Source organism: Miniopterus schreibersii, assembly GCF_964146895.1.
Source record: "Miniopterus schreibersii genome assembly, chromosome: 8".
Taxonomy (NCBI): domain Eukaryota; kingdom Metazoa; phylum Chordata; class Mammalia; order Chiroptera; family Miniopteridae; genus Miniopterus; species Miniopterus schreibersii.
Window position 1 is genome coordinate 12,713,825 of NC_138109.1, and position 23,238 is coordinate 12,737,062.

Below are 23,238 nucleotides of genomic sequence, written 5' to 3' on the forward strand. Positions count from 1 at the left end.
CTGGGGGCGCCCGGAGGAGGTCCTGGCCCCGCATCCTGGCGCCCGGCAGCTGGGCGCCCACTCAAAGTATGTTGAATAAAAGAGTAAGTCAGACGCGGAAAGGAGAAAATTGGCCTCTGCCGATCTTATCGTGACCACAGGGGGACGCTGAAGAGTTGGGGGCGTGGTCACGTGTGACTGACGGGCCCTCCGCCCACTAGGAAAGAAGCCCGCAGGCCGCCCCGCGCACGCCCCGCCCACCGGCGGGCGAATAAGGGTGCGGCGCGCCGCGGCCCGCGCGAGCGGCTGCAGCGCCTCACCTGCCACCGGGGCTTTGCACCGACCTGGACGAGCGAGCGCCCGCATGGGGCCCGGCGCCGCGGACGGGATGCTGCGCGAGCGGACCGTGCGGCTGCAGTACGGGAGCCGCGTCGAGGCGGTGTACGTGCTGGGCACGCACCTCTGGACCGACGTCTACAGGTGAGCGGGGCCCGCGCCTTGGCCGGACCGCCTCGGACCCGGGGCTCGCGGGAGACCTCGGCCTCAGATATCCCGAGACCCTCCGGGGACTCGGGGACACGGACAGCCTTGCCCCAGCCCTAGTTGCCCTTCAGCCCGCGCCCAGAAATCCTAAGAACCTCACCCAGAAACCTGACAGCCCCAAACCTTGCGTCAGACTCCCCAAGATCCTGAGACCCTCCCAGACACCCTGACAGCCCCAGCTCCCTCCCCTGCACCCCAGTCTTTGGCCCCCTCCAGCACCCAGGGCGACCTCAGCACCCCCTCAGGTTCCCCGCCATCCTCTCCCCTTTCCCTTCTCCACTCTCCCCTCAGAACCACCCTCCTCCCTTATGCCCTCCCTTTCCCCTCAGCCCACCCCTCACCCCACTCCCAGATGAACTGAGCTTCCTCGGGGATTTGCTGGGGAGCTGCCCTGGGGTGGAATCTGGCCCTGGGGGTTGCTTAGGCTCCGATTTCACCCTGTGGGGGCTGCTGGTGGCTGCCTGTCCGCAGACACTGGCTGTGGGCTCCATGTCCCCAAATGCCTTCCCTTGACTTCACCCTGGGGTCTGGGAGGGACCTTGTACTACCCGGATGCGGGTGTGGAATTGGGATCTTTGTCAGAAGAGTGCCCCTGATTCAGGACCCTGCTCCCCCCCTTCTCCTGAGGGTAGCAGGATTTCTGAGACAGCAGAAGGTGGGGTGTGGGAATTGAGGTCAGGACCCCACCACCACTTCCCCCAACCCCCAGGAAGCAGCCAAGTCCAATGACCCATCTCCCTATAGTGTGTGGGGTGGACCTAGCAGAGGTGTGACTGGTGTAAGTGAAGAGGTGGAGAGTCCAAGGTAGGACCATGCAGCCTTCTATTCCAACGGTTTGAAATGTCCCCCATTGCCAGGGTGGAAGGGCTCTGTGCTGAGAGAAGGGAGCACACAGGACTGAGGTGGAACCCCGTGCTGATAACTTTGGGTGGGTCCCCTAACTTACCTGTGCCTCGAGCTGAGCTGGAGGTGCCAATGTGACTTATTGCTCCCAAGTCATTGTCACCTGGAGCACCCAAACCCCATCCCTGTGTCTTCCCACACACCCTCCCCAGCCCATTCTCTCTGTCCCCTTCAGTGGCCCTGGCAACACTGCCCAGCCTGTCTCCTGCTGCCTCCTTGGCAGGCATTGGCCACAAGGATACCATCAAGTCCTGAGGGCAAAGGGCCCCGTCACTGTAGACCAGGAACCCTCTCCACTCATCTGTCCCTGGCCTCAGTTGTCCCACATGTAAATCTCAGAGGTGGTTTCTGAGGGTCATAGCACAGCAGTGGTGTGTGGTCCAGTCCTCAGTGGCCTGGGAGAGCTCCTCTTCTTTTCTCACCCCCGATCCTAAACTGGGCACTGCCAGGGAGCCGGCCAGGAGCCAGGAAGCTCCAGTCTCTAAGCCTCTGCTGTCACCATACCCGCCTGCTTATTCACTGGGTACAGCCTGCAAGGCTGGCAGGGTACCTCCAGTGGGGGGTGGGGAGTAAAGAAGGAGGGCATGCTCAGGCCCCCTGCCCTCCCTCTGTCTTGGCAGAGAGAGACCCAGCCCTATTGGGGGCAGGGAGTGTGGGAGGTGTGGACTCATCTTCTCTCTAGCAGGGGGCAGAGTTGTATCCTTTCCCAAGAAACCAGTCATAGCCAAGACGACCCACACCTCCCACCTACACTTCACTCAGGACTCCCCACCGGCCCCGAGAGAAGTGCAGTCTAGACCAGCACTGTCCAGCAGAAAGAGAATGCCAGCCACCAACAGAACCACAAGTGTCATTTCAATTTTCCAGTAGCCACGTTTTTAGGTTAAAATAAACAGGTGAAATTAATTTTAGTAATATATTTTATTTAACCCAATATATGCAAAAATATTAGCATTTCAATTCCTAACCAATATAACAATTATTTATTAGGTAGTTAACATCCTCTTTTTCATATTAAGTCTTTGAAATTCAGTGTGTGTTTTATACTTACATCACATCTCAGTGCAGACTAACCACATCTGAGATGCGCCATAGCCTCCTGTTCGCTGGTGGCCACTGTACTGAACAGCGCAGGCCTCTAGCAGGGTTTCTCATCCTTGGCGCAATTGCATTGTGTGCCAGATAATTTTTTTATGATCGGGGCTGTCCTGTGCATTGTAGGATGTTTAGCAGCATCCCTGGCTTCTAGCCCCGAGATGCCAATAGCAGTCCCCCAGCTGTGACAACCAGAAATGTCTCCAGGTAATGTCAGCAGTGTCCTGGCAGGAGGACAAGATCACCTCCAGTTAAGAACCACTGGGCTAGGCAAAGGAAGTCCCTTCTGGAACTAAGGAGCCTGGGCTATTACTGCTTTGGTTGCTCCTATATCTGTACTGGTAGGAGCTCCTGTCAGTATTAATAACAGCAGGGGATATTAGTGAGCTCTTGTGAACCAAATGCATTATCTCCTATCTTCCTCATCATAGACCTGGAGGTCCTGCTGGGATCAACCCATTTTGTAGATGAGGAGAGTGAGGCTCAGAGATGAAGCCATTTGCCCTACCTCACATAAAACTCAGATCCAGTTCTTTCTGACTCAGAACTCATACCCTTAACCTCCACTCTATCCTGTGTGACCCTAAAACTAGCAGGTTGAACTGGATGACCCTCTCAGCCTGTGTCTCTTTCACCCTCCACCTGAGCCATGATCCCACTCCCCCCAGAGACTCCACCCACCTCCATTCGACTCTCCACTTCCCACTGAGTCCTTCCTGACCCAGACACAGGTCCTGGCTCAAGACCCTATGTGATGCCACCCAAGTTCTCCAAAGACACACCAAGGGAAAAGGCCTGGTGGACCCCGGGCCCAGTTAGTGAGGGACTGGTATCTTGACCCCTCCCTCCTTCTGGGCCCCCCTTTCCTGAGATGCACACACGGCTTCTCTCCCCTGCAGACACAGCAGGGGCCTTGCCTTCCTCATCTGCAGCAGACCCTGTGGTCCGTCCACCCTCTTCCAGCAAAGCTCGCCCTTTGGGGATGGGTACCCTGACCCAACCGCATTCTGAGCACTAGCTATTCAAGATGCACAGAAAGCAGGAAGTGTGATTCTTTCTCTGGAGATTTACGTTGAGATAGTTGTTAAAGACACTTGCTGGTTCCTTCTGCTCTCACGTGTATTTATCTTGGTCTAGCATGTGTATGCCTTGTGTACACAATCTCTTTACCTGGCAGTTGCAGTTGCAGTTGCTTCTTCACTGGGACTGCCCTGGGTCCCTGTCTGATTCTGGTGTCCCACATTGGTTTCATCACCTCTGGTGAGTGATGCTTTCCCTGCGCTGGAGCCAGGGACACCCGTAGAGTCTGGAGAGACTGGAGAAAGTGCAGCCTCAGAGTAAAGTGACCGGTGATCACACTGCCTGACTCTCCCACTGACCCACAAACTGGCCATGGACACAGCTTCTCCTGTCCTTCCTCCAGCTTCTGCATCTGTCCAGGGGGGTGACAATGCCCGATTGGGCAGCTATCCCTTTGTCCCTGGTCGAGTGAGGGCAGGATCTGTATCCTGAGGCCTGCAGGAGCTTCAGGGCAGAGATGACCGTAACAGTTGTTTCTTGCCCATGCAGGGCAGTCTCCTGGTTACATTTGACCTCATGATGAGCCCAAGAGGTAGGATGTGGCGGTGATCCCTGCCCCCTTCCCCAGGAAACCCCAAGGCAGAGGCACACCAGTCACTTTTCTCAGCAGGGCCTTGCCCCTCACTCTCTGGCAGAAGACAGGAAGAGGGTACCAGGGCGGAAGTTCCTAGACATTGGCACAGTAAAATACTGGGGAAGCCAGGAACAGTGCAGATAGGTATCACGTTCCCATCTCACTCCCTTGAGTCTCTCCCAGACTTTCTCCCTCTGTCTCTTGGTTGGCGTGTTTTAGAAAGTATCCTTAGGACAAATGCCAGGGAGGGTCTAAGATCCAGTCTGAAATGATGGAGACTTGAATTGCCACGGCCTCCCCTCCCCATAGAGTGCCAGGCCCCTCCTCACTGATGTTTCTCCTGCCAACTCCCCCGCAAAAACTCCACTCCAGCCACATTGGCTTTGGGATGCTGTTAGCCCTTGAGTTCACCAAGCTCATTCCCACCTCAGGGCCTTTGCAGGTGCTGTTTCCTCTGCCTGGAGCACTGTCCCCCCACCTCTCCAAGCCTGACATTCATCTATCAAGACTTAGCCCAAATGTCACCTCCACCAACATTTCATGGTGCCCTTCCCCAAGCCCCAAGCACTCTCTGCCTCACTACTGTATTTTTTTTCCTTTGCAGATCTTATTATTTACTTAATATCCCTAGCTAACATTTATTTGACACCTCTTTTGATCCAGGCAGCCTTCTCAGCATCTTGCATATTCATCTCATGCATATTTAATAATTTGCATGCGTTTAAAGTTCACACCGCTTAATGAGTTAAGTACTATTATTGGTCCCCTTTTACAGTCAGGGAAACTGAGGTAAGGAACGTTTGTCCAAGATGACATAGCTGGCAAATGGTGGCAGTGCAGAGCCCAGGCCCCTGACTGCACTGCCAGCCGGGCTGCCTTTGGGGACTTGTGCTTTAGGGGTGTCCTCCTCCATGCTCACTGCCTTCCTGGTCCCTGTGCCCCTCCAGCCATCAAGTCAATGAAGGGTTTCTTAGTTGCATGAATGAATGAATGATGTGCGGCCTGTGATGTGTGTGGACTGGCCTATCATCGGGCTGAGCTCTTCACCCCCAGCCTCAAGGGACAGGCACCGTTGGATGGGCCAGTGGAAGGTCAGGGCATGTGGCCGAGCTTGGCCAGAGCAGCACTTGCTCCTGAGAGAATGATGATAGGAGGAATCAGGCCAAGTCAGGTGGCCCCATAAATCAGAACAGCACCCAGAGCTCTCAACCCTAAATAGGAGGCCCTGCCAGGAGCTGCTCCAGGGTTCAGGTTTCAAGCTAATTCTCAGAGAGCGGTGAGGTCCTAAGGAGGACCACGCACCCTGTGGTTCGAGCCTACAGCCTCCTGCACAGCTGGGGTCCCCAAAAACATTTCCTTCCTACCTTCAGGGCCCTGAGTCATGATGGGAGCGCAGTGGCAGGGGCTCACCCCAGTGCCCACCCCCCAGCTGGACAGGCATGCCTGTTAAACTTTGAGGGAGGCCAGTTTGCAGAGGCAGCTCTCTCCTGCCCAGCCATGCCAGACCCCGTGCCCAGGAATTTTGACTGGTCCAACCCTCAGTCATTCACCCAAGAGCCCACAGCCAGAAGCCAGCCTTTGCTGTCCCCTTTCTGGGCCTCTGACCCCCACATGAGAAATAAGTAGGGGGCTTTAGAGGTTCTGAAGAGCTTCTCATTCAATGCTCTCCTGAGCTAGGTTGCCACTTACCCACCCCCCACCAAGTGTCCCTTCCTGGAGAACCTTTAGAGCAGACTGTAACCTATAGATCCTCTCCCAGGAAGGGAACAGCCAGGCCTGGAGCTCACCTCACACTCTGCCATTACTGTCCCCGAGACCCGGAGCAAGTGTTTGCCCTCTGTGAGTCTCAACATGCTCATCTGTAAAATGGGATGGCATTAATACAGGCCTCATGGCGTTATTGAAAGGATGGACTGAGATCATGTGGGCCAAGGGCTTGGAACAGTGCCTGGTACCTAATAAATACTTATAAGTAGTTATCATGAGTTAGTATTGGGTTCATTATATATTATTAAAACAAATAATAATGAGATATGGCCTCAAAAAGTTCATAATGCTCATGGGAGAGAAATGTTGAACAACATTTGTTAAGTGTTGTTTGAGGCACCAGCAATGGAAGGGAAAGATGAGTCCTGACTGATGGGATCAGGGAACACTTCCTGGAAGAGGTGGCAACCATGATGAAGAATGGACAGGGGTTCATAGTGTGACCAGGATATGCTACACAGGAGTGAAGGTACCCAGCAGGAAAGTTGGGAGACGTCAGGGCTGAAAGGGCATAGTTTAATTATCCTGGAAGATAAGGCCAGAGAGTCAATAACCTCAGACCTGGGCTTTGAATGCCAGGCTCAGGCGATGGGCTTTGTTCTATAGGTAGTGGGGAGTCATTGAAGGTGACTGAGGAGAGAGTAACCATAGATTACATTATTTCTTCCCTACCAGGGCAGCTGGAGGCACCAGTGCCTAATGAGAGAGGCTGCTGAGGTTACCAAGCAGAGAAAGAGGCTGGCTGAAGGCAGACATCATGGTTGCCTCAATGAATCCCTGTCTAGAAGCAGCCACCCATTTCACAAATCCAGCCACCACCATGCCAGTACTGAGACCTTGCCTCCCTCCCCTTGAGGTTGCTCACCTGGTATTGCATGCCAGGCTGGCACCCACAACTGCCCTCAGGCTCCTGCAAAGGCCTGAGGACAGGGTGTCATACTCAGGCTGCCAGGAGCCAGGGCCACTGTGCAGCTGAGCCCTGGCTGGTGTTAATGAGTCTCAGGTCAGGTGGACAAGCTGAGAGAGCCGGATGCCAGCGAGGAACAGGCATGTCATGCCCAGGTTGGGCTGAGTGAGCTGTGCAGCTCTGCAAAGCCACACTGGTGACCTCCCCACTGACTGGGTACAGACCACAGAGACTGGGTGGCTTCCCAGCACTTGTGAGGCTAGGCAGATGTTAAGTCACCAAGCCCAGAATTCCCTGGGGTTGGGCTTAGTGAACATCCCTCTTCTCTGTCTGACGCTGCTTTCCAATCTTGCCCAAAGATCCTTTGATGCCCAACCGACCAGCCATTTCTCTCCATTTCCATGGCCACCACCTGGTCCCAGACCACCATCACCGCTCACCTGTATAGCTGCAGTCACCTTCTCGCTGGTTCCCCCACTCCCAGTGTTGCTCTCCTGAAGTCCATTCCCCACCCTGCACCCTGCGTCATCTGTCTACAGCACAGAAACAACCATGCCCCCCCCCCCCAGCTTTGAAGCTTTCATGCTCTCAGGAGAAAGGGAGCTCCTCACCATTGCCTGGCCCTCTCCTCCCGCCACTCCCCTCCCCTCCCCTCCCCCTCGCCCACAAACTCCAAACACACAGGCCTCCTTCCAGTTTCTCTAACACGCTGGCAAACGTCCACCTCAGACCCTCACCCCAGCTGTCCTTGCTGCTTGGAAAGCTCTGCTCTGCTTCCCCTCCTCATTTTGTGCAATTCAGCGGTTCTCAAACTGGCCCCCAGGCCAGCAGCATCAGCATCTCCTGGAGGTTGCTAGAAATGCTTCTTCTTATTCGCAATGTATGTGTATATCACATCATACACTTCAAATATATGCAATTATATTTGTCAGTTGTTCCTCAGTAAAGTTGTGGGGGGAAAGAAATACAGTTTCTTAGGCCCCAGCCCAACCCAGCTGAATCAGAAACTCTGGGGACGGCCACCAACCTGTATCTTAACAGGTCCCCCAGGTGATGCTGATACGCGCTCAAATTTAAGAAACACCAGTCTGATTAATTCTTGTCTGTCCTCCAGAATGGAAAGTTTAGATCTTGGCTCAAATGCCACTTCTTTCAGGAACCCTTCCTTGACTGGGCCTCATGGTACGCCATACCTCTCCTTTACAGCAATTACTACAGATGTAATCACACAATTAATTGTGTAATTCATTGAAAGTCTTTCTCTTCCACTAGAATGTATGCTCCATGCGCCTAGGAAATATGTTTTTCGTCAATCTACTCCCAGCACCTAGATCTGTGCCAGGCACATAGTAAGTGCTCAATGAACACACGCGGAGTGAATGACTAACGGCATCAGCAAGCCCTCCTCTTCCAGCTCTTCCTGCAACAAATACTTATACTTACTGTACGTCTATACTAGGCCAGGTGCTGAAACAAAAGACAAGACAGCCCCTACCTCCAAGGAGCTAACTGCCACAAGGGAAAATAAACATGGGGACAAATCAACTGAGTTGCATCTTCAAGTAGAGATGGACAGTTGCCAGGCAGAGAAGTCAGGGAAAAGTATTACAGGTAGAAGGAACAGCATATGCAAAATGCATGGTGAAATGGAACAATGCAGGGAGTGGAGAGGTTGGAAGGAGTTGCAGACAATGAGGCTGGAGGGTCAAGTTGAGATATAGTAGTTAAATGCCACCGAATGAATTCCAGGCTAGAGTTTGGATTTTATTGCATGGGCAGGCACTGAGGAGCCACTGCGTAATTTCAAACAGGCAAGCAACCTGATATCTTTTCTTTTAGTCACTCCAGTAACAGAGTTTGAGAAGCCAAGAAGTTGGCTGCATTCGTTCATTTATTCCCAAAGTATATATTGAGTATGGCCATGTGCTGGGCGCTGGGATACAGTAGTGGGCAGAGCAGATATGGTCCCGGGAACGGGCAGCCTGTCCTTCCGTCCACACTATGTTTATCTTTGCTTCTTTCCCATAAGCAGGAGATCACAGCCACCTCCAACACCCCCACTCTCTTGCCCTCGATACTGTCCTAGGCACCTCTGCGCAGTCTCCGGGGCAACAGAGATGCCCACAGCCCCTGGCTCTCGGGTTTCTGCGGGGGATTCTGGGGAGGGAGGCAGCCAACAGGATCCACATGAGACAATGGGCGCCTTTGTTGCTTCTGCCAGGTCCGCTCCAAGAATAGCTGTTTGCTCAGCTCCAAGCAGGGCTGGTGCCGCATAATGGTAGGGTGTGGGGCCCTGGAGCTTTAGTGTAGGCCAGGCATTAACCCCCTGAGCCTCTGGGGCCTCCTCCAGTTTCTCACTGGGCAGGAGGAAGGAAGGTGGCAGGAAGCATCACTTACAACTCTATTGTCAGTCTGGGGCCTAAACCATCATCCTGCCCTGTGAGTCTGTAAAGCATTTTTTTCTGCATAGAGTTGTATGCAGAAACCTAGTATATAAAACCAGATGAAATAGCAGCGGCTCTAGTTGAAGTGGGGATACAGCAGAGAGAGCCCTGGCTTTTCTGAACTTCCTCCCCACCCCTTCGCCTAGGACCTTACCCCTTTGCACTCTCCAGACTCCAGCCACCTCTGACCTGGTCCCATCTACTAACATTTAGCATTTGATGAAACAGAAAGAGGAGAAGCGCCTTTCTCAAGGCCACCCAGCAAGATGGTCCAAGCTGGGACCTGCGCTAGAGGAATGTTTCCCAGAGGAATGAGCCCACAATTGCCTAAGCTTTTGTGATTTTTACCAAAACCATATTTCACCTATAGTGCTATTAACACTTTTCTTTAAATCAACTCACATTTTTCTTCTTTGTTGTAAATTACCATAACGGCAAACCTTCATCAATTGCCATAAAAAGATAACACATTTAATAAATACATACATCTTTTAAATTGTTCAGTCGCCCGTGCCACCTAAAAGCGTCTTACATGTGTACCCACGCCTCCCTTTGGGAATTGCTGCCTGGTGCCTCTAAAAGGCTCACCTCTGTCCTGCTCAGCTCCACACTCATGGTCCCCTTAGCACGTCAGTAGCAAATTGGGCTCAAACCCACATCTTCTGCACATGTACCCCCAGTCCAGAGATTTTTGCTTAGACTCTGCGCTTCTCCTGATGATGGATGTGGACAGAGAGCGGTAGGCCACAGCCAACAGGTGTCCAGCCTCAGATGGGCCCAGTGTTCCCATGAAAGGCTGAGGAATTTTAGTGGCTTTGGCGCTTCCTTATGGAGCTCCTTTCCCAGCAATGAGCATGAGCTGCCAAATCCTTGTCCACTCTCTCCTGCCAGTGCCCAAGACCAGTGGGCTTTGCTAGGAGACCCTGTAGCCTGGGTCCTGGGTCAGAGACCCTGCATTGTGGCATCTGCAGGTTCACACAGCCTTGGCCATCCCAGGGCTCTAACCACCAGACAGCATTGCTGAACATCTATACCAGTGGTTCTCAAACTGTAGCCTCTGGGCCAGCAGCACCAACAGTTCCTGGAAACATAGTAGAAATGCAAGTTCTCAGACCCCACCCCAGACCTACTGAATCTCAAACTCTGAGGAGGGGCCCAGCAATCAGTGTCTTAACCAGCCCTCCAGGTGATGCTGTTGCTGCTGCTGAACTTAGAGTCATTGGTATAAGTCTCTCATTCAACCCTGGCCACTGTTCACATCTTCAGTCACACCAGCCACACCTCAGTCCTTCCAGCTCAGGGATGGGATCCACAAATCTGCAGGCTTAAAATAAACCCTGAAGATTTCAACAGCACCCCTGATGATTCTGATGCCCAGCCACGGTGGAGAACTATTCCAGAACCCAGGAGCACCAGGCCCTCAAAATAGTAGATATGCCCTTGAGGCAGACACGTGTCCCTAATGTCTTAGTCCCAAATCCCATGAGAATCCCACCTAAATCCCTCTGAGTCCTCTTTGACCTTTGGGAACCTTTAGACCATAAGCTGGATTTAGCAAAACCATCAGCCTTGGGCACCTTTCTCCCCTAGTATCTTTGTCCTTCCTGTTACCTCCCCTTACACCAGTGTCTTAGGCAGCTTGAGCTGCTGTAACAAAATACCATGGCTGGGCGGCTTAAAGGCAGAAATGTATTTTTCACAGTTCTGGGACTGGAAGTCTGAGATCAAGGTGCCAGCATAGTCAGGTTATGGTGAGGACTCTCTTCCTGCCTTGCAGCCAGCCGCCTTCTCCCCTGTGTGCTCGCATGGCCTTCCTCGGTGCACATAGAGAGATCTCTACCTCTGTTCCTCTTCTTATAAGGCAAACCAATCCTAAACCTCATTAGGACCTCAATCTCATGACTTCATTTAACCTTAGTATCTTCTAAATGGCCTATCTGCAAATACAATCACATTGGGGGTTAGGGCCTCAATATGTGAATTTGGAGAGACACAAACATTCAGTCCATGGCAACCAGATCAAACCTGTCAGTTTCGTGCCCTGAAAGCCTTGATGGCTTTTCAAGAACTCCAAAAGTATTTCCCTTCCTTAGAAACCCACTCTGGAACACCAGGAATGACTCTCAGAGGAGGGGATTCCAAGCTGTGGCAGGAGGAGGGATCTTTGTGGCAGAGCCAGCCCACCCCTGCCCCTTGAGAACCCAAGTTCCAGGCTCCATCCCTGTGCAACCCCAGCACTTTGATGACCTCCTCCTGGCCTTCAGCTGAGTTGTCCTGGCTTCCAGCTCACATACCAGGTGTGGGGTGGCAGACAGGATCTAGGCTTAGAGCTGCCTTTGAAGCAAATTCATTCCTTTGCCTGAGCCTCAGTCATCCACCCCTCCAGTACCACATAGCCTCCAAAGCTGGCTGCCACCAGAAGCACCAGGAAGCTTGTTGAGAATTCAGATTCCCAGGCCCCACCCCGGAACATTCTGACCCTGCAGATTCAAGATTGACCTGGGAATCTGTATTTTTAACAAGTGCCCTCTTCACTACCGGGCAATTACAGTATAGCTGGGTCCTTTAGAGTCCCCCAGGCCACACAACCTAGGAGGGTGCTTGCAGCCTCCAGAAGCCTCCTCCTGAATCTCCTTGTTCCACCTGCCCCAGGAGTCCCCATACCCTGCTCTCCTCTCTCCCTACAGTGCAGCCCCAGCTGGGGCCGAAACCTTCAGCCTGAAGCACTCGGAGCACGTGCGGGTGGAGGTGGTGTGTGATGGGCAGGCGGAGGAGGTGGCCACCAACGGCAAACAGCGCTGGCTTCTCTCGCCCAGCACCACGCTCCGGCTAACCATGAGCCAGGCGAGCACCGAGGCGAGTAGCGACAAGGTATCACTGCTGGGGAAGCCCACCCCGCGGGCCCCGGGAGCCAGGGGCCGTGCTGGAATCAAGCCGGGCTAGACCAGAGCTGTCCCATAGAAACAATGCAAGCCACACGTGTTATTTTCAGTTTTCTAGTAGCCACCTTTTAAAGGAGAAAAAAGAAACAGGCGGGCTTAATTTTAATAATATATTTTACTTAACTACATATATAAAAATATTATCATTTTGACATGATGTCAACATAAAAATATCAATGAGATAGCTCACACTCTTTTTTTATACCAAGTCTAAATCTGGCGTGCTTTCACACTTAGAGCGCATCTCGATTCAAACTTGCCACATTCCAAATGCTTAAAAGCCACCTGCAGCTGGTGGCTACTGTGTAAGATAGTGCAGCGTTAGACCATGGGAGGATGGCTTCATGGAAGGTTAAAACTGTGGGCTGCTGAACGGTGGAATATTGGAATCTCTGGAAGTTACAGCCACAGGTGTCCTTGTTTTCATCATGTATAAAATGGGGTGCTGGGTGCCCATGCAGCAAAGTGGTTTTCCCAGGCTCTCCTCCCTGGGTTCTCTAATTATGAACTTCATGTGCCCCATGGCAGTGATGGGGGCTGGGCCTTATCCAAAGGCAACATCCTCAGCCTTGCCCCCTGGTTGCAGATGTGGGGACCCTGCAGGCAGCAGACTATATATACCAGGGGCACAGGTAGGCAGTCAGCACCCTGGATGCACTCTGAGAGGATGGGAGTCCCCTGTCTAGTTTGATAACCTAGGAGAAGCAGCCCACAAACCCAGGAGTGCTTTCTGGAGGAGAGGGTTCAGATGTTTGGAAAACACTGGCTTGACAGGCTGTGAGGTGAAAGGCAGGGAAAGTCGTCACTGTAGATTTTCCTGCCTGTGATAAGTGATCTCTGCTCTTCTCTCCCTCCCACTGCACACCCTCCCTACCAAGGTCACTGTCAACTACTATGAGCAGGAGGGAAACACCCCCATCGACCAGGCTGGGCTCTTCCTTACAGCTATTGGTGAGTTGACAAAGCTACAGCCTGGGTGCTTCATCCCTCAGGGCCTGGCATTGCCACCCTTCTCTGCAGCACTTGGGCTGTTTTCAATGCTGCAGACCTGGCACTCGATGCCTCCTCTGAATAATGCAGGACCAAGGAGTGAACCCATAGGTGCCCAGACCCTTTTCTACTAGGGTGGGGGATGTCTTACAGGAGGAGGTGTGCCCTGGTCTGCCAGCAACTCACCCCAATATCAGGGTCCCCGTTGTAGACTCTGCAGATCACAGAGAAGGATCAAAGTCGCCCACCTCTCCCCTGCAGCCTAGAAAAGAGCTTGCCTCTCACAGTGAGGGCAATGGCCTGCCTGCAAAGCCTGTGCTGCCCTTGACAGTCCTAGCTACCCCCTTACCCTCCCTGGACCCAGAGACGCAGCCTGGGTCCTTGACTCACCTTGTTCAAGCCCTTCATTTAATTCAATGAGGGCAGTGAGGCCCAGAGAGGTTAGGGAACTCATTCATAGTCACACAGCAACTCGGTGGCAGGCTGAGTTCAGAACTCAAGATTATTGCCCTCCCAGGTTCTTTCAATTGCACGGTGTTCCCCTAGCCTGGCTCAGCAAGACCCAAAGATGTGGTCTTCTGAACCTTCAGCCATTCACCTCTTCTTCAGTTAAAGTGTTAATTGTATGTGTGTGTGTGTTTTTTAATGTGATTATATTTCAGAGGATGATTTGTCCGTCCAGCCTTAGTGTAAGGCTGCTACATGGTAGGCGGAGGGAACTACCAATTATTGAGTGCTGACTAAGTACTTTGAAAAAATACTGATGTCTTCCACTTATTGAACACCTACTCTGTGTTCAGGACCATGCTGGCTGCTTTGAGGAAGAGAAATGCCTGACATTATTGAGCACCTACAGTGTGCCAGGCTCCAATACTAGATGTCTTACTGTCATGATCTCACTCTATTCTTACCATTGTTCCAAGGATAGACACTACTATTGTCCCCGTTTTACAGATGAGAAAACCAAGGCTCATATAAAGTAAAACAAACAAAAACTTGCCTGAGGCTACATCCCTGTAAAGTGGTTTGTGAGACACACCAAGTCATTTCAGTCATCTCACGTTCTCTGAGGTCTTAGAACTACCCCCCCAAAAAACCTCGGCTAGTTCCCAAGCCCCTTCTTCTCCAACCATGTGCTTTTAGCTTGCCAAAATAGGCTCAACAACATGCTCTTCTGCTTCTCAGCTTATTCCCAAAGGGCTTGGTTGCCGGTCACCCTGTCCCTCCTTCTACACCAAGGGGGTGCCAGCCTGGGGTGGGGTCCTCAGGACAACCTCAGGGGGCCTTGAGAGATGGAAAACAAAGCCTACCGAGTTGCAGCTGAGGGCTGGACTTCACATGCACACATAGCCCCCAGGTTGTCTCGGGTGACTGTCCCTGAGGAAACCTAATCCCACAGAGATAGGACACCTGAGGACTTAAGCAGGAAGGGCAGCAGCCAGAGGCCTGTGAAGTGGGGGTGATCCCAGAAGCTGACTGCAGAATTAACGAGCCTTCCCCGAAGCAAGGCAGACAGGATAGGTGGCAAATAATGCACTCTAGGGAGGCAGGACTGGACTCTCTCTCTCCCCTAGGAGACGGCAAAGCTGCGCTGAGCCCCCGGGAGATACCAAACGCACCCACGGTGAATGAGCAGGCTTGTGCTCCTGAGGTTCTGAGGTTGTGCTTTCAATGAGCAGTTATTTATTTAGTGGCCACAAGTTCCAGATATTTAGGTTCCCTAGGCCACTAAAATGTCGACCCCCCCAACACACACATAGACTGACATCTTTGATGCTTGGCCCAAAAAAAGACATTAATAATTTGTCATCAATTATCACCATTATTTCAACATTTGAACACCTAATAAGTCAGCAAGCATAATCTCAGAATAAAAGAGTCATTTGCATCACAGAAATAGAACTTCATGAAAAGCTCACTTCACTGAACTTATATTTCCTGTTCCACCAGGGACCCTGGCAAAAATTTTATTTCCATTGGATCCTACTGGTGTCTCTGACCTTTCTAGGTCTTGCCTTTTCTCGAGCATCCACCCTAGGAGTGCTTGAGCCCTACATCCTGAATAATCATTTGGGGGGCAGCGCCTCAGAGGCAGGAACGCCTGAATGTCCCAAGATGGTGGGGCTGTCCCCCAAGGATGTATCTGAGTCCATCTCGCCTTAGTTCTGTCATGAGCCCACACTGAGCAGAAAGAATCCTGGATCAGAATAGAAAGAAATAAGTCTAAGTACTGGCTCTGTGCCCCAGCAGCCACATTGTGACCATCACTCCTCTGGGCCTCAGTTTCTTCATCTGCAAAATGGGCTCATCTTGCACTCTTGCACATTGCTTGCAAGGATTCGATGGGAAAAGTGTGCAAAGAGCCTGGCATGGAGTAGGTGCTCAGGCAATGCTCTCTTCTCTTTTCTCTCTTCCTCTTGGCATGGCTACATCTTCTCTCTGCCTGGGTGAAGTTAAAGGACCTTACTGCCTTCAGTCTTCCACTTGGAGTTTGGGAACAAACCCATGGCGCCCTTGGCCAAATCAGGTTCTAGGTCTTGGTCTCAGCCCTGCCAAGGACTTGCTGTGTGACTTTGACAAGTTGCCCACCCCCTCTAGACCTCACATTTTCCCAGCTATAAAATGAGCGTTTGAGTCAGGGCCATTGTGGCTCAGTTGACTGGAGCATCGTCCCATACACCAAAAGGTTGCGGGTTCAATTTCCGGTTAGGGCACACACCTAGGTTGCGGGTTTGATCCCAGGTCGGAACACGTACGGAGGCAACCGACTGATGTTTCTCTCTAGCATTGATGTTTACCTGTCTCTCTCTAAAATCAATGAACATATCCTCGAGTGAGGATTGAAAAAAAATTAGGGGTTTGGCCTCATTAATCCCTGAGGGCCTTCAAGACTCCAGTTAGGGCTGATTTGCAAAGCCCGCTTGTTAAGAGAGAAAGTGGAGGTGGGAAGCAGGAGGTCCAGCATCTCAACCTCTTTGCTGTGGTCCTGGCGATGGGAGCCGTACACAAGCCTTGAGAATTTTTAGCGTCACCCTGAGGACCTCATTCATTGTGCGCCCTTCCCAGCACCTAGGATGGCTGTGGGGGACAGAGATCTTTTCCCCGCCACACCCCAGGCTTCCCGGTCAGGCAAGAAAGCCAGGCACCCTGTCACTGTCCATGGGGGCTGGCGGCCCGCCAGAGTGCTTGTGGCTCTGTGTCAAAGCTGAGGTCTCAGTGTCTAGCTTCTCACTCAGGCAGACTGCCTTGAACCCAATTTGATATTTCCCATTAATCTGCCCCACACCCAGGCGCCACCTGACACCTTGGGCTATTCCCAGGAGCTGAGGTAGGACTCAGAGCCTCTGGGAAATGTCTGGAGCCCAGGGGCCCTGAAACAGATGTCCTCTCCCTCCTCCCCAGGAAGGCACAGCCATCCTGGGAGGGCAGAGCTGTGGCAGGTCCCACCAGCCCTGCTATCCAACCCCAGGAGGATCATCCCATTGGAATCTAATTAAATTGGATGTTGGGAGAAACTTTGAAAAGGAGAAGTCCTCCAGGGATGGCTTATACCTTGGGGGAATCCCGAGGGAGGGGGAAGGAAGAGAAGGCCATTTCAGTTGACTTTGGAGACGGTTCATGGGTCATAAGACAGACGGTTCATGGGTCATGTGCACCACTGGGGGGGTTGGGAGGTAGGTGATATAGGAGCCCAATTACGTAATGCCCGGGTTGCATAACAGGAAGCCAGTGAAACCTACCCAAGTTTCATAAATCAAGAAAGAGCAATAAGCATATTATTTAGTGTTATGGAAATTGCTTCAGGCAGGCAAGTGGACAGGCCTGCTGGGGACCTGCTGTGTTTATTTAGAAGCTATTTGGTGCTATTTGATTTCTTGTGCATGCTGTACAAGTGTTCATAGACGTTTTTAATTTAAGAAATCATAATGATGTGAAGCACAATGAAGTGCTTTATAATTTATCTCCTGGGACCCAATGTTTTCAGGGATACACCACAGGAGCCAACTCCTCTGGGGATGACCTTCAGGGGAACAAGTCTTAGGTGTTTGAAGGCGGCCTTGGCTTTTGGGAGCAGCCCAGGGTGGAAGTCAGCCTGAGTCAGTGGAGGGACAGCCTAGGGCAGGGGTCTGGAGTTAGAGGCTCGAAGGGGATGCCTGGCTCTGCACTCTCTGGGGACTTTCTGGTCACTTCCCTGTTGGGTGCCTCAGTTTTCTCATCTGTATGGTAGGGCGGCTGGGTAGGGGAGAACTCTTTCCTTCTGATAGCAGGGAGAGCATGCAGGGGAAGTGCCTGCCGCTGGCAGAGTGAACTGTCCACACAGGAGAGATTATTATCTTAAAAAGCAAAGAGAGCGACTCCTTAAGGCGAGCCTGGGGCTGGTTCCCAGGGAGAAGCTTCAGTGGGGAATGTACAGCTGGAAAGTTCAGGAGCCAAAATCAACATGGTTCCTCCACCTGAGCCGGCAGCCTCTTTAACAGCAGCAGGCGGTTCTGCCTTTCCCACTTTCTCCCTAAAAATCCTTACCATGCCCCAGCATCCCAGATGATCAGCCCCATTTTCTGACAGGGGACACCTCTGAGTCTGAGTTTGCTCACCTCTAAAATGGGAACAGTACTGTTTATCCCATAGGACTGGGATTCCTTGAGAGCAGACACTGTGCCCAGATGGTCCACCACTATCGCTCTGTCCCCAGGATGGGGCCTGGGACACAGCAGATGCTCACCAGTGACTTGCTGAAGGGATGGGACCAACGGCAGGAGTGTGTATAATTATGCCTTATAGTATCTATCGGACAGTAGGGTTGCCCGTGGGGACGCTGCAGTGCTGCCTCTCCTGAGGACCAGGTGCCATTAAACCCTGTCCTCTCCTGGCCTCCTTCTAGACCCAGAAAAGCCACATTCAAGGGTGGGGGGGAATCGGGCTGTGGGCAAAGGGAAGACTTGAACATAATCCCCAGACTCGGGATGAGCCACCCGAGGAGGGGTGACATCAGTGCCCTTCCTGAGCCAGGACCCTCCTCCCCCCAACCCAGGGAGAGGGCATGCCTGCCAAGGGGACTTACCAGGAATTCATTCATTCCCACCCAGCTCCCAGCTCAGTCCAAGTCATGCCCAGTGTGAGGCTGAGCCCTCTGGGCAGTTTCTGGGCCTGGATCCTGCTCATCTCGTTTGTGTGATGTTCCCATCACCTTCCCAACAATTCCCCTGCCCCGCCCTGTTAGTCTCTAATGCAAGGGGGTCATTTTGCCTGCCAGAGACATTTAGCAATATCTGAAGACATTTTGGTTGTCATGGCTGGGGGATGTTACTGGTAGAAACCAGGGATACTGCTAAACATCCTACAGAGCACAGAGAGATCCCCTCAGCACAGAAGTATCTGACTCAAAATGTCCGTACTGCCTGCTATTGCAATTAATGCAACTCCTCTGACTAGAAAGGGCCCTATTTTGCAGGTAAAGAAACTGGAGATCAGAGAGGCTGCCTAACCTGCCCAAAGTCACACAGCTTAATAAGCAGAAAACCAGGGTTCAAACCCAGCACTGTCTGATACAGCATCTTAGGTTCATTTCACTGCCCCGCACAGTTTGCACAAAGCCTGTCCCCACGGCAGGCCTAGTTCAGCTAGGATACCAAAGGTCCCTACCCAAGAGAAGGAACAAACAGGGACCCTTCCCTGGATCCTCTGTGTGACAGCCTGGCCTCTTGGGCACCTTCAGATCAAGAGGGGTTGGAGATCCAGTTTCCCACCCAAACTAAAGCCCTCTGTCCTTGGAGGTGGGATCTAGACCACTGAGAATCCCGGGAAAGATACATACACTCAAATACATGTGCACACACATGCCCCGGACAGGCTGGGAAAGGCAGTGCGGTAACCCTGTGATAGTTTTCAAAATAGGAGCTTCTAATCACACCAACTGCAGTGTGTACCCAGTTCCACTCATGCCACCTGTGTGACCCTGGGCAGTGATTTGGCCTCTCTGAGCCAAGCCTCCCAGATCTGGACAGTCAGGCTCATCCCACCTACCACCCGGAGTTGACCGAGGGCCCAGGAAGTGGTGGGAGATGCGGACCTAACTGACAGCACCTCTCGAAGCCATAAGCTGCGAAGTCTGCAGCTTCTGCCCGGGTTCTCCATCAGGTAGTGGGGCATTGGGCAGGGGGTTGGATAAGATGACCTCAGCAAGGCCCTGTCCTTCCAAGGACCAAGCAAACGGAGAGCTGCACCCGAATCCCCCAGGTCTTCCTCCTGTCCTTGCCCCTCCCTGTCTGGCAGACTCAAAAACTCACCCGTGTGTCTGTCCCCAGAGATCTCCCTGGATGTGGATGCAGACCGGGACGGCGTGGTCGAGAAGAACAACCCGAAAAAGGTACCTAGCTCCCAGGGCAGACTAACTGGGGGGCTTCCAGGGCAGAGCCCCAGGCTGGATCCCGAAAGCAGCCACGGTCCTCCCAACAGGCAACTCTCGGTCTCAGAGAAGGAGACTGAGCCCGAGACAGGCTCCCAGACACGCAGCACACCCTGACAGACCCACAGAGGAGCCAAGCTCCTTATGGGAACAGCTACGGAACAGGTTCCCAAGTCTCAGTTTCCCCACCCACAGGATGGGGACCCCCAGGCATAGAGTTGTTGGAAAAAAATAAATGTTCTGCCACAGGGGAAGTGCCCCCAAAGTATTTGCTTTTATTATTTTGCCTTTCTTTAAATTTCAAATCTGGGAAGAGACCGCCAGGAGCAGAGGCTGCATTAATCACCCTCAGTTCAAGGTGAATGTTTCGTGCACACCCCCTCTCCTGTTTCATTCATTCATTCTTTTGTTCTTTCATCCGTCCACTCATTCATTCTCTTTTATCCTGCGTTCCCCATTCCTATTCTGCTCCCCCACAAAGGACCATTTTAATGGGTTTGCTGTGTCTCTTTCTGTTCTTATGATTCTCGCAAGACCTGTGGTCTCGTTGGCGTGTGTGTGTTTTTAACTTGTGCAAATAGCACTGTGCTCTTGAGCTCATTCTGTTTGCCTCAACCCAGTTTTTAAGCTCCACTGGTTTTGTTCTGTTACATCCTCTAATTATTTTCCATAACAATCTAAAGCCTGGTTTAAATTGCACATAGATGGATACTTTAAAAAGTTAAATAAATACCCCAATGAGGAGGTGCCCTGCATGTTGCTAAGGGGGGCTCAGGCCTGTTGGGGAACCCTTTCTCCCAAGCTCCTCAGTGGGGCTTTGCCATCATCTTGCCTTCCCAAGGCAGCCAAGGCAGCCTCACACATGCATTCTCTGTGTCGGTGGCCAAGCCACCTAACAGTAGACTCCCTGGAGGCCTCTGAGGCATCCGGCCTCGCCCTGAGGGCTCTGCAGCCTTGGTGAAGTCATACAGCGCCTGTGGGCCAGAACTTACCAGGCTTTCTCCATGAGGGCCAATGACATTTCATATTTTATTTATCATTTCATAAATATTTGTTGAGCATCTTTTATATTCCAGGACTGGGTCAGGCCCTGGGGACATAGCTCCTGCCCTCAGTGAACCCACAGTCCAATGGTGGGAGGTTGGGGGGCAGGGATGGGCACTCACATTAAATTAAAAATGACGTAGATGGCTGTTTCATCACAATTTTCCTAAATCCGCCCCCAAAAGAACGTGTACAATATCATAAGTGTAAACCCAGGGAAGCTGCTCTGGTCTGGAAAATCATAAAGGCTTTCAGGGGAAATGGGACAGTTTTGCTGTGACCAGAAGGAGGAGTGGCGTTGGCCAGGCGAAGGGAGATAGGACAGCATTCCAGGCAGAGGGACCAGCGCAGGCCAAGGCCTGAGAGGTTGACATCTTTGGGGAGCATAAAGACAGTCAGTATGGGGGAGCAGAGTGAGCAAGAAGGAAGGTGAGGGGAACAGAGGTAGCAGGTCTCACTGGGCCTTGCAGGCCACAGTGACTTTATCCTGAGTCAACAGGGAGCCCATGACCGGGATGAAGGCAGGAAAGCAACCCGATCTGGGTGGAGTTTGCTCCAAACCACTCTGGCTGCAGTGTAGAAAATGGATCTCCTTTTAGGTCCCATTCGGAGCACTCAGAATGTGTCTGGAAACAGCTGGGCGTCTGTCCATCTAGGCGTCTTGCCCTGAACCCCTCTGGGGACTTCAGAGCCTGTAGTGGAATCTCTGTCTGCCCATTTCCCTGGCCTCCCTCTGCTCCCTGCCTCCACCCCTCTCAGGCACAGGCACACCAGACGTGAGGCTCATGAATGCCTCATCAGTCTTCCAGTCTGTGTCTCTCCCTGCCACCATCTGTCCCCCTCCTGAACCTGCCTTCTGTGCTTACGCAGACAATCTCTGGGCATCAGACATGGGGTTCAAGTGTGCCAGGTCACAGCTGCCCCAGTGAGTGGTGGCTGCTCTTTATTCTCGCCCTGGGACCGTCTCACCGGTGTCCTGTGAGGTCTGGGGCTGGGAATATCTGCCAGAAGGTAGCAAAGAGGGCACTGACCTCTCTCCTTGCCAATGCAGGCATCCTGGACTTGGGGCCCCGAGGGCCAGGGGGCCATCCTGCTGGTGAACTGTGACCGAGAGACGCCCTGGTTGTCCAAGGAGGACTGCAGGGACAACAAAGTCTACAGCAAGGAAGGTACCGGCAGGACTCACCCTTGGGGCTGGGGGCAGGGAAGAGCAAAGCAAACACTCCTGCTAAGTCTTGGGCTGGGCTGAGGGTGAGGCAGGAGTGACCTTGGGTCTCCTGGGGATGGTGGACTCAAATAACCACTCTCGCTAGAAACAGAAGATGAAAATATTAATATAGTTCGATTGGAACCATGATTTTTAAAGAATGTACACATACATAGAAAAAGGACTGGAAGCAAACTCCCAAAAGCTTATTTGTCATCTGTGGATTTAGCGATGACAGCTGGTTTTTATGCTTTTCTATAGTTTCCATAATACACACGCATGGGGTTTTCTTTGTCCTGATTCTAAAACTAACAGCAGTCATTTGCAAGCCAACATTCCAACCACAAGTCTCTTAATTCTAACCTCCTCCTGTGTCCACCCTCAGACCTCAAGGACATGTCCCAGATGATCCTGCGGACCAAAGGCCCAGACCGCCTCCCGGCAGGATACGAGATCGTCCTCTACATTTCCATGTCGGACTCGGACAAAGTGGGCGTGTTCTACGTGGAGAGTGAGTGACCGCAGCCCTGCGCCCGGGCAGTTCTGATCCATTCAGTGCTCACCATGCTGTCCCCTCTGGGGCCCAGCTCTGCCCTCTAAGCTTCCCCAGGCCCCTCGCCTTAGCAGTCATGGCCCCCACAGGTGCTGGAGACAGCCAGGACTGGCTTCTTAGTAAGTAACTGTACCTCTTAGCAATGGCTTTTCACTGCCCTCAGCTCTTAAGTGGCTGATTTCTTTTCATTGTTGGTTTGGGTCTCAGCTCAGATGTCACCTGCTCAGGGAACAGCATGTACAAAGCACAGAGGAGGGAACCAGCTTGGAGGAGCAGAGAAAGGCCAAAGCAAGGGAATGTGTTGGAGTCAAGGTCACAAACAGGACAGGGGCCAGGACATGCAGAGAAGGCTTGGCTTTTATTCTGAGAGCAGTGAAAAGCCATTAGAGGGTGTTAAGCAAAGGACTGCCAAGATCTGATTTATGTGTTAAAATGTTCTCTAAGCAAAATAGTTAGCTTTGCAGTTTGCCTTGGTTGCAAGGTGGGGCTTCCCCTGTGTGCCCAACCATTTGGGGATCTGGGATCTCTGGCCTAGCTCTGGGGCATACCTCTGGACAGGCTCACAACAGCCAGGGCAGTCACCATGAGGAGTTGGTCACAGGGGCCCTGGGCCCTCACCTCAGGGAATGATTTAGCCAGGACAGCAATGGACAGCTGCCACCTGAAGCCAGTAGTCCTCCTGACCCATCCTGGGCTCAGGCAGTGATCTCAGACAGGTTGGAATGTCCCAGAGTTGGGCGGGCTCCACAGCCCCAGGGGGCCAGAGGTGTTGATATTTACCCCCACCCAGGCCAGGGTTGCCTC

At 52.4% G+C, this 23,238-nt stretch overlaps 1 protein-coding gene across 1 annotated transcript in view; it reads left to right on the top strand.

Annotated features, from left to right (window-relative positions):
• The first annotated feature begins 240 nt into the window (after positions 1-240).
• Positions 241-23,238, top strand: part of PADI2 (peptidyl arginine deiminase 2) — a 42,262-nt gene continuing 19,264 nt past the window's right edge. Inside the window, exons 1-6 of the mRNA XM_081145929.1 lie at positions 241-459; positions 11,980-12,163; positions 13,113-13,185; positions 19,530-19,591; positions 21,726-21,843; positions 22,267-22,392. Coding sequence (XP_081002055.1) covers positions 344-459; positions 11,980-12,163; positions 13,113-13,185; positions 19,530-19,591; positions 21,726-21,843; positions 22,267-22,392 — 679 coding nt within the window. The 5' untranslated portion in view covers positions 241-343. The remainder of the gene's footprint in view (positions 460-11,979; positions 12,164-13,112; positions 13,186-19,529; positions 19,592-21,725; positions 21,844-22,266; positions 22,393-23,238) is intronic.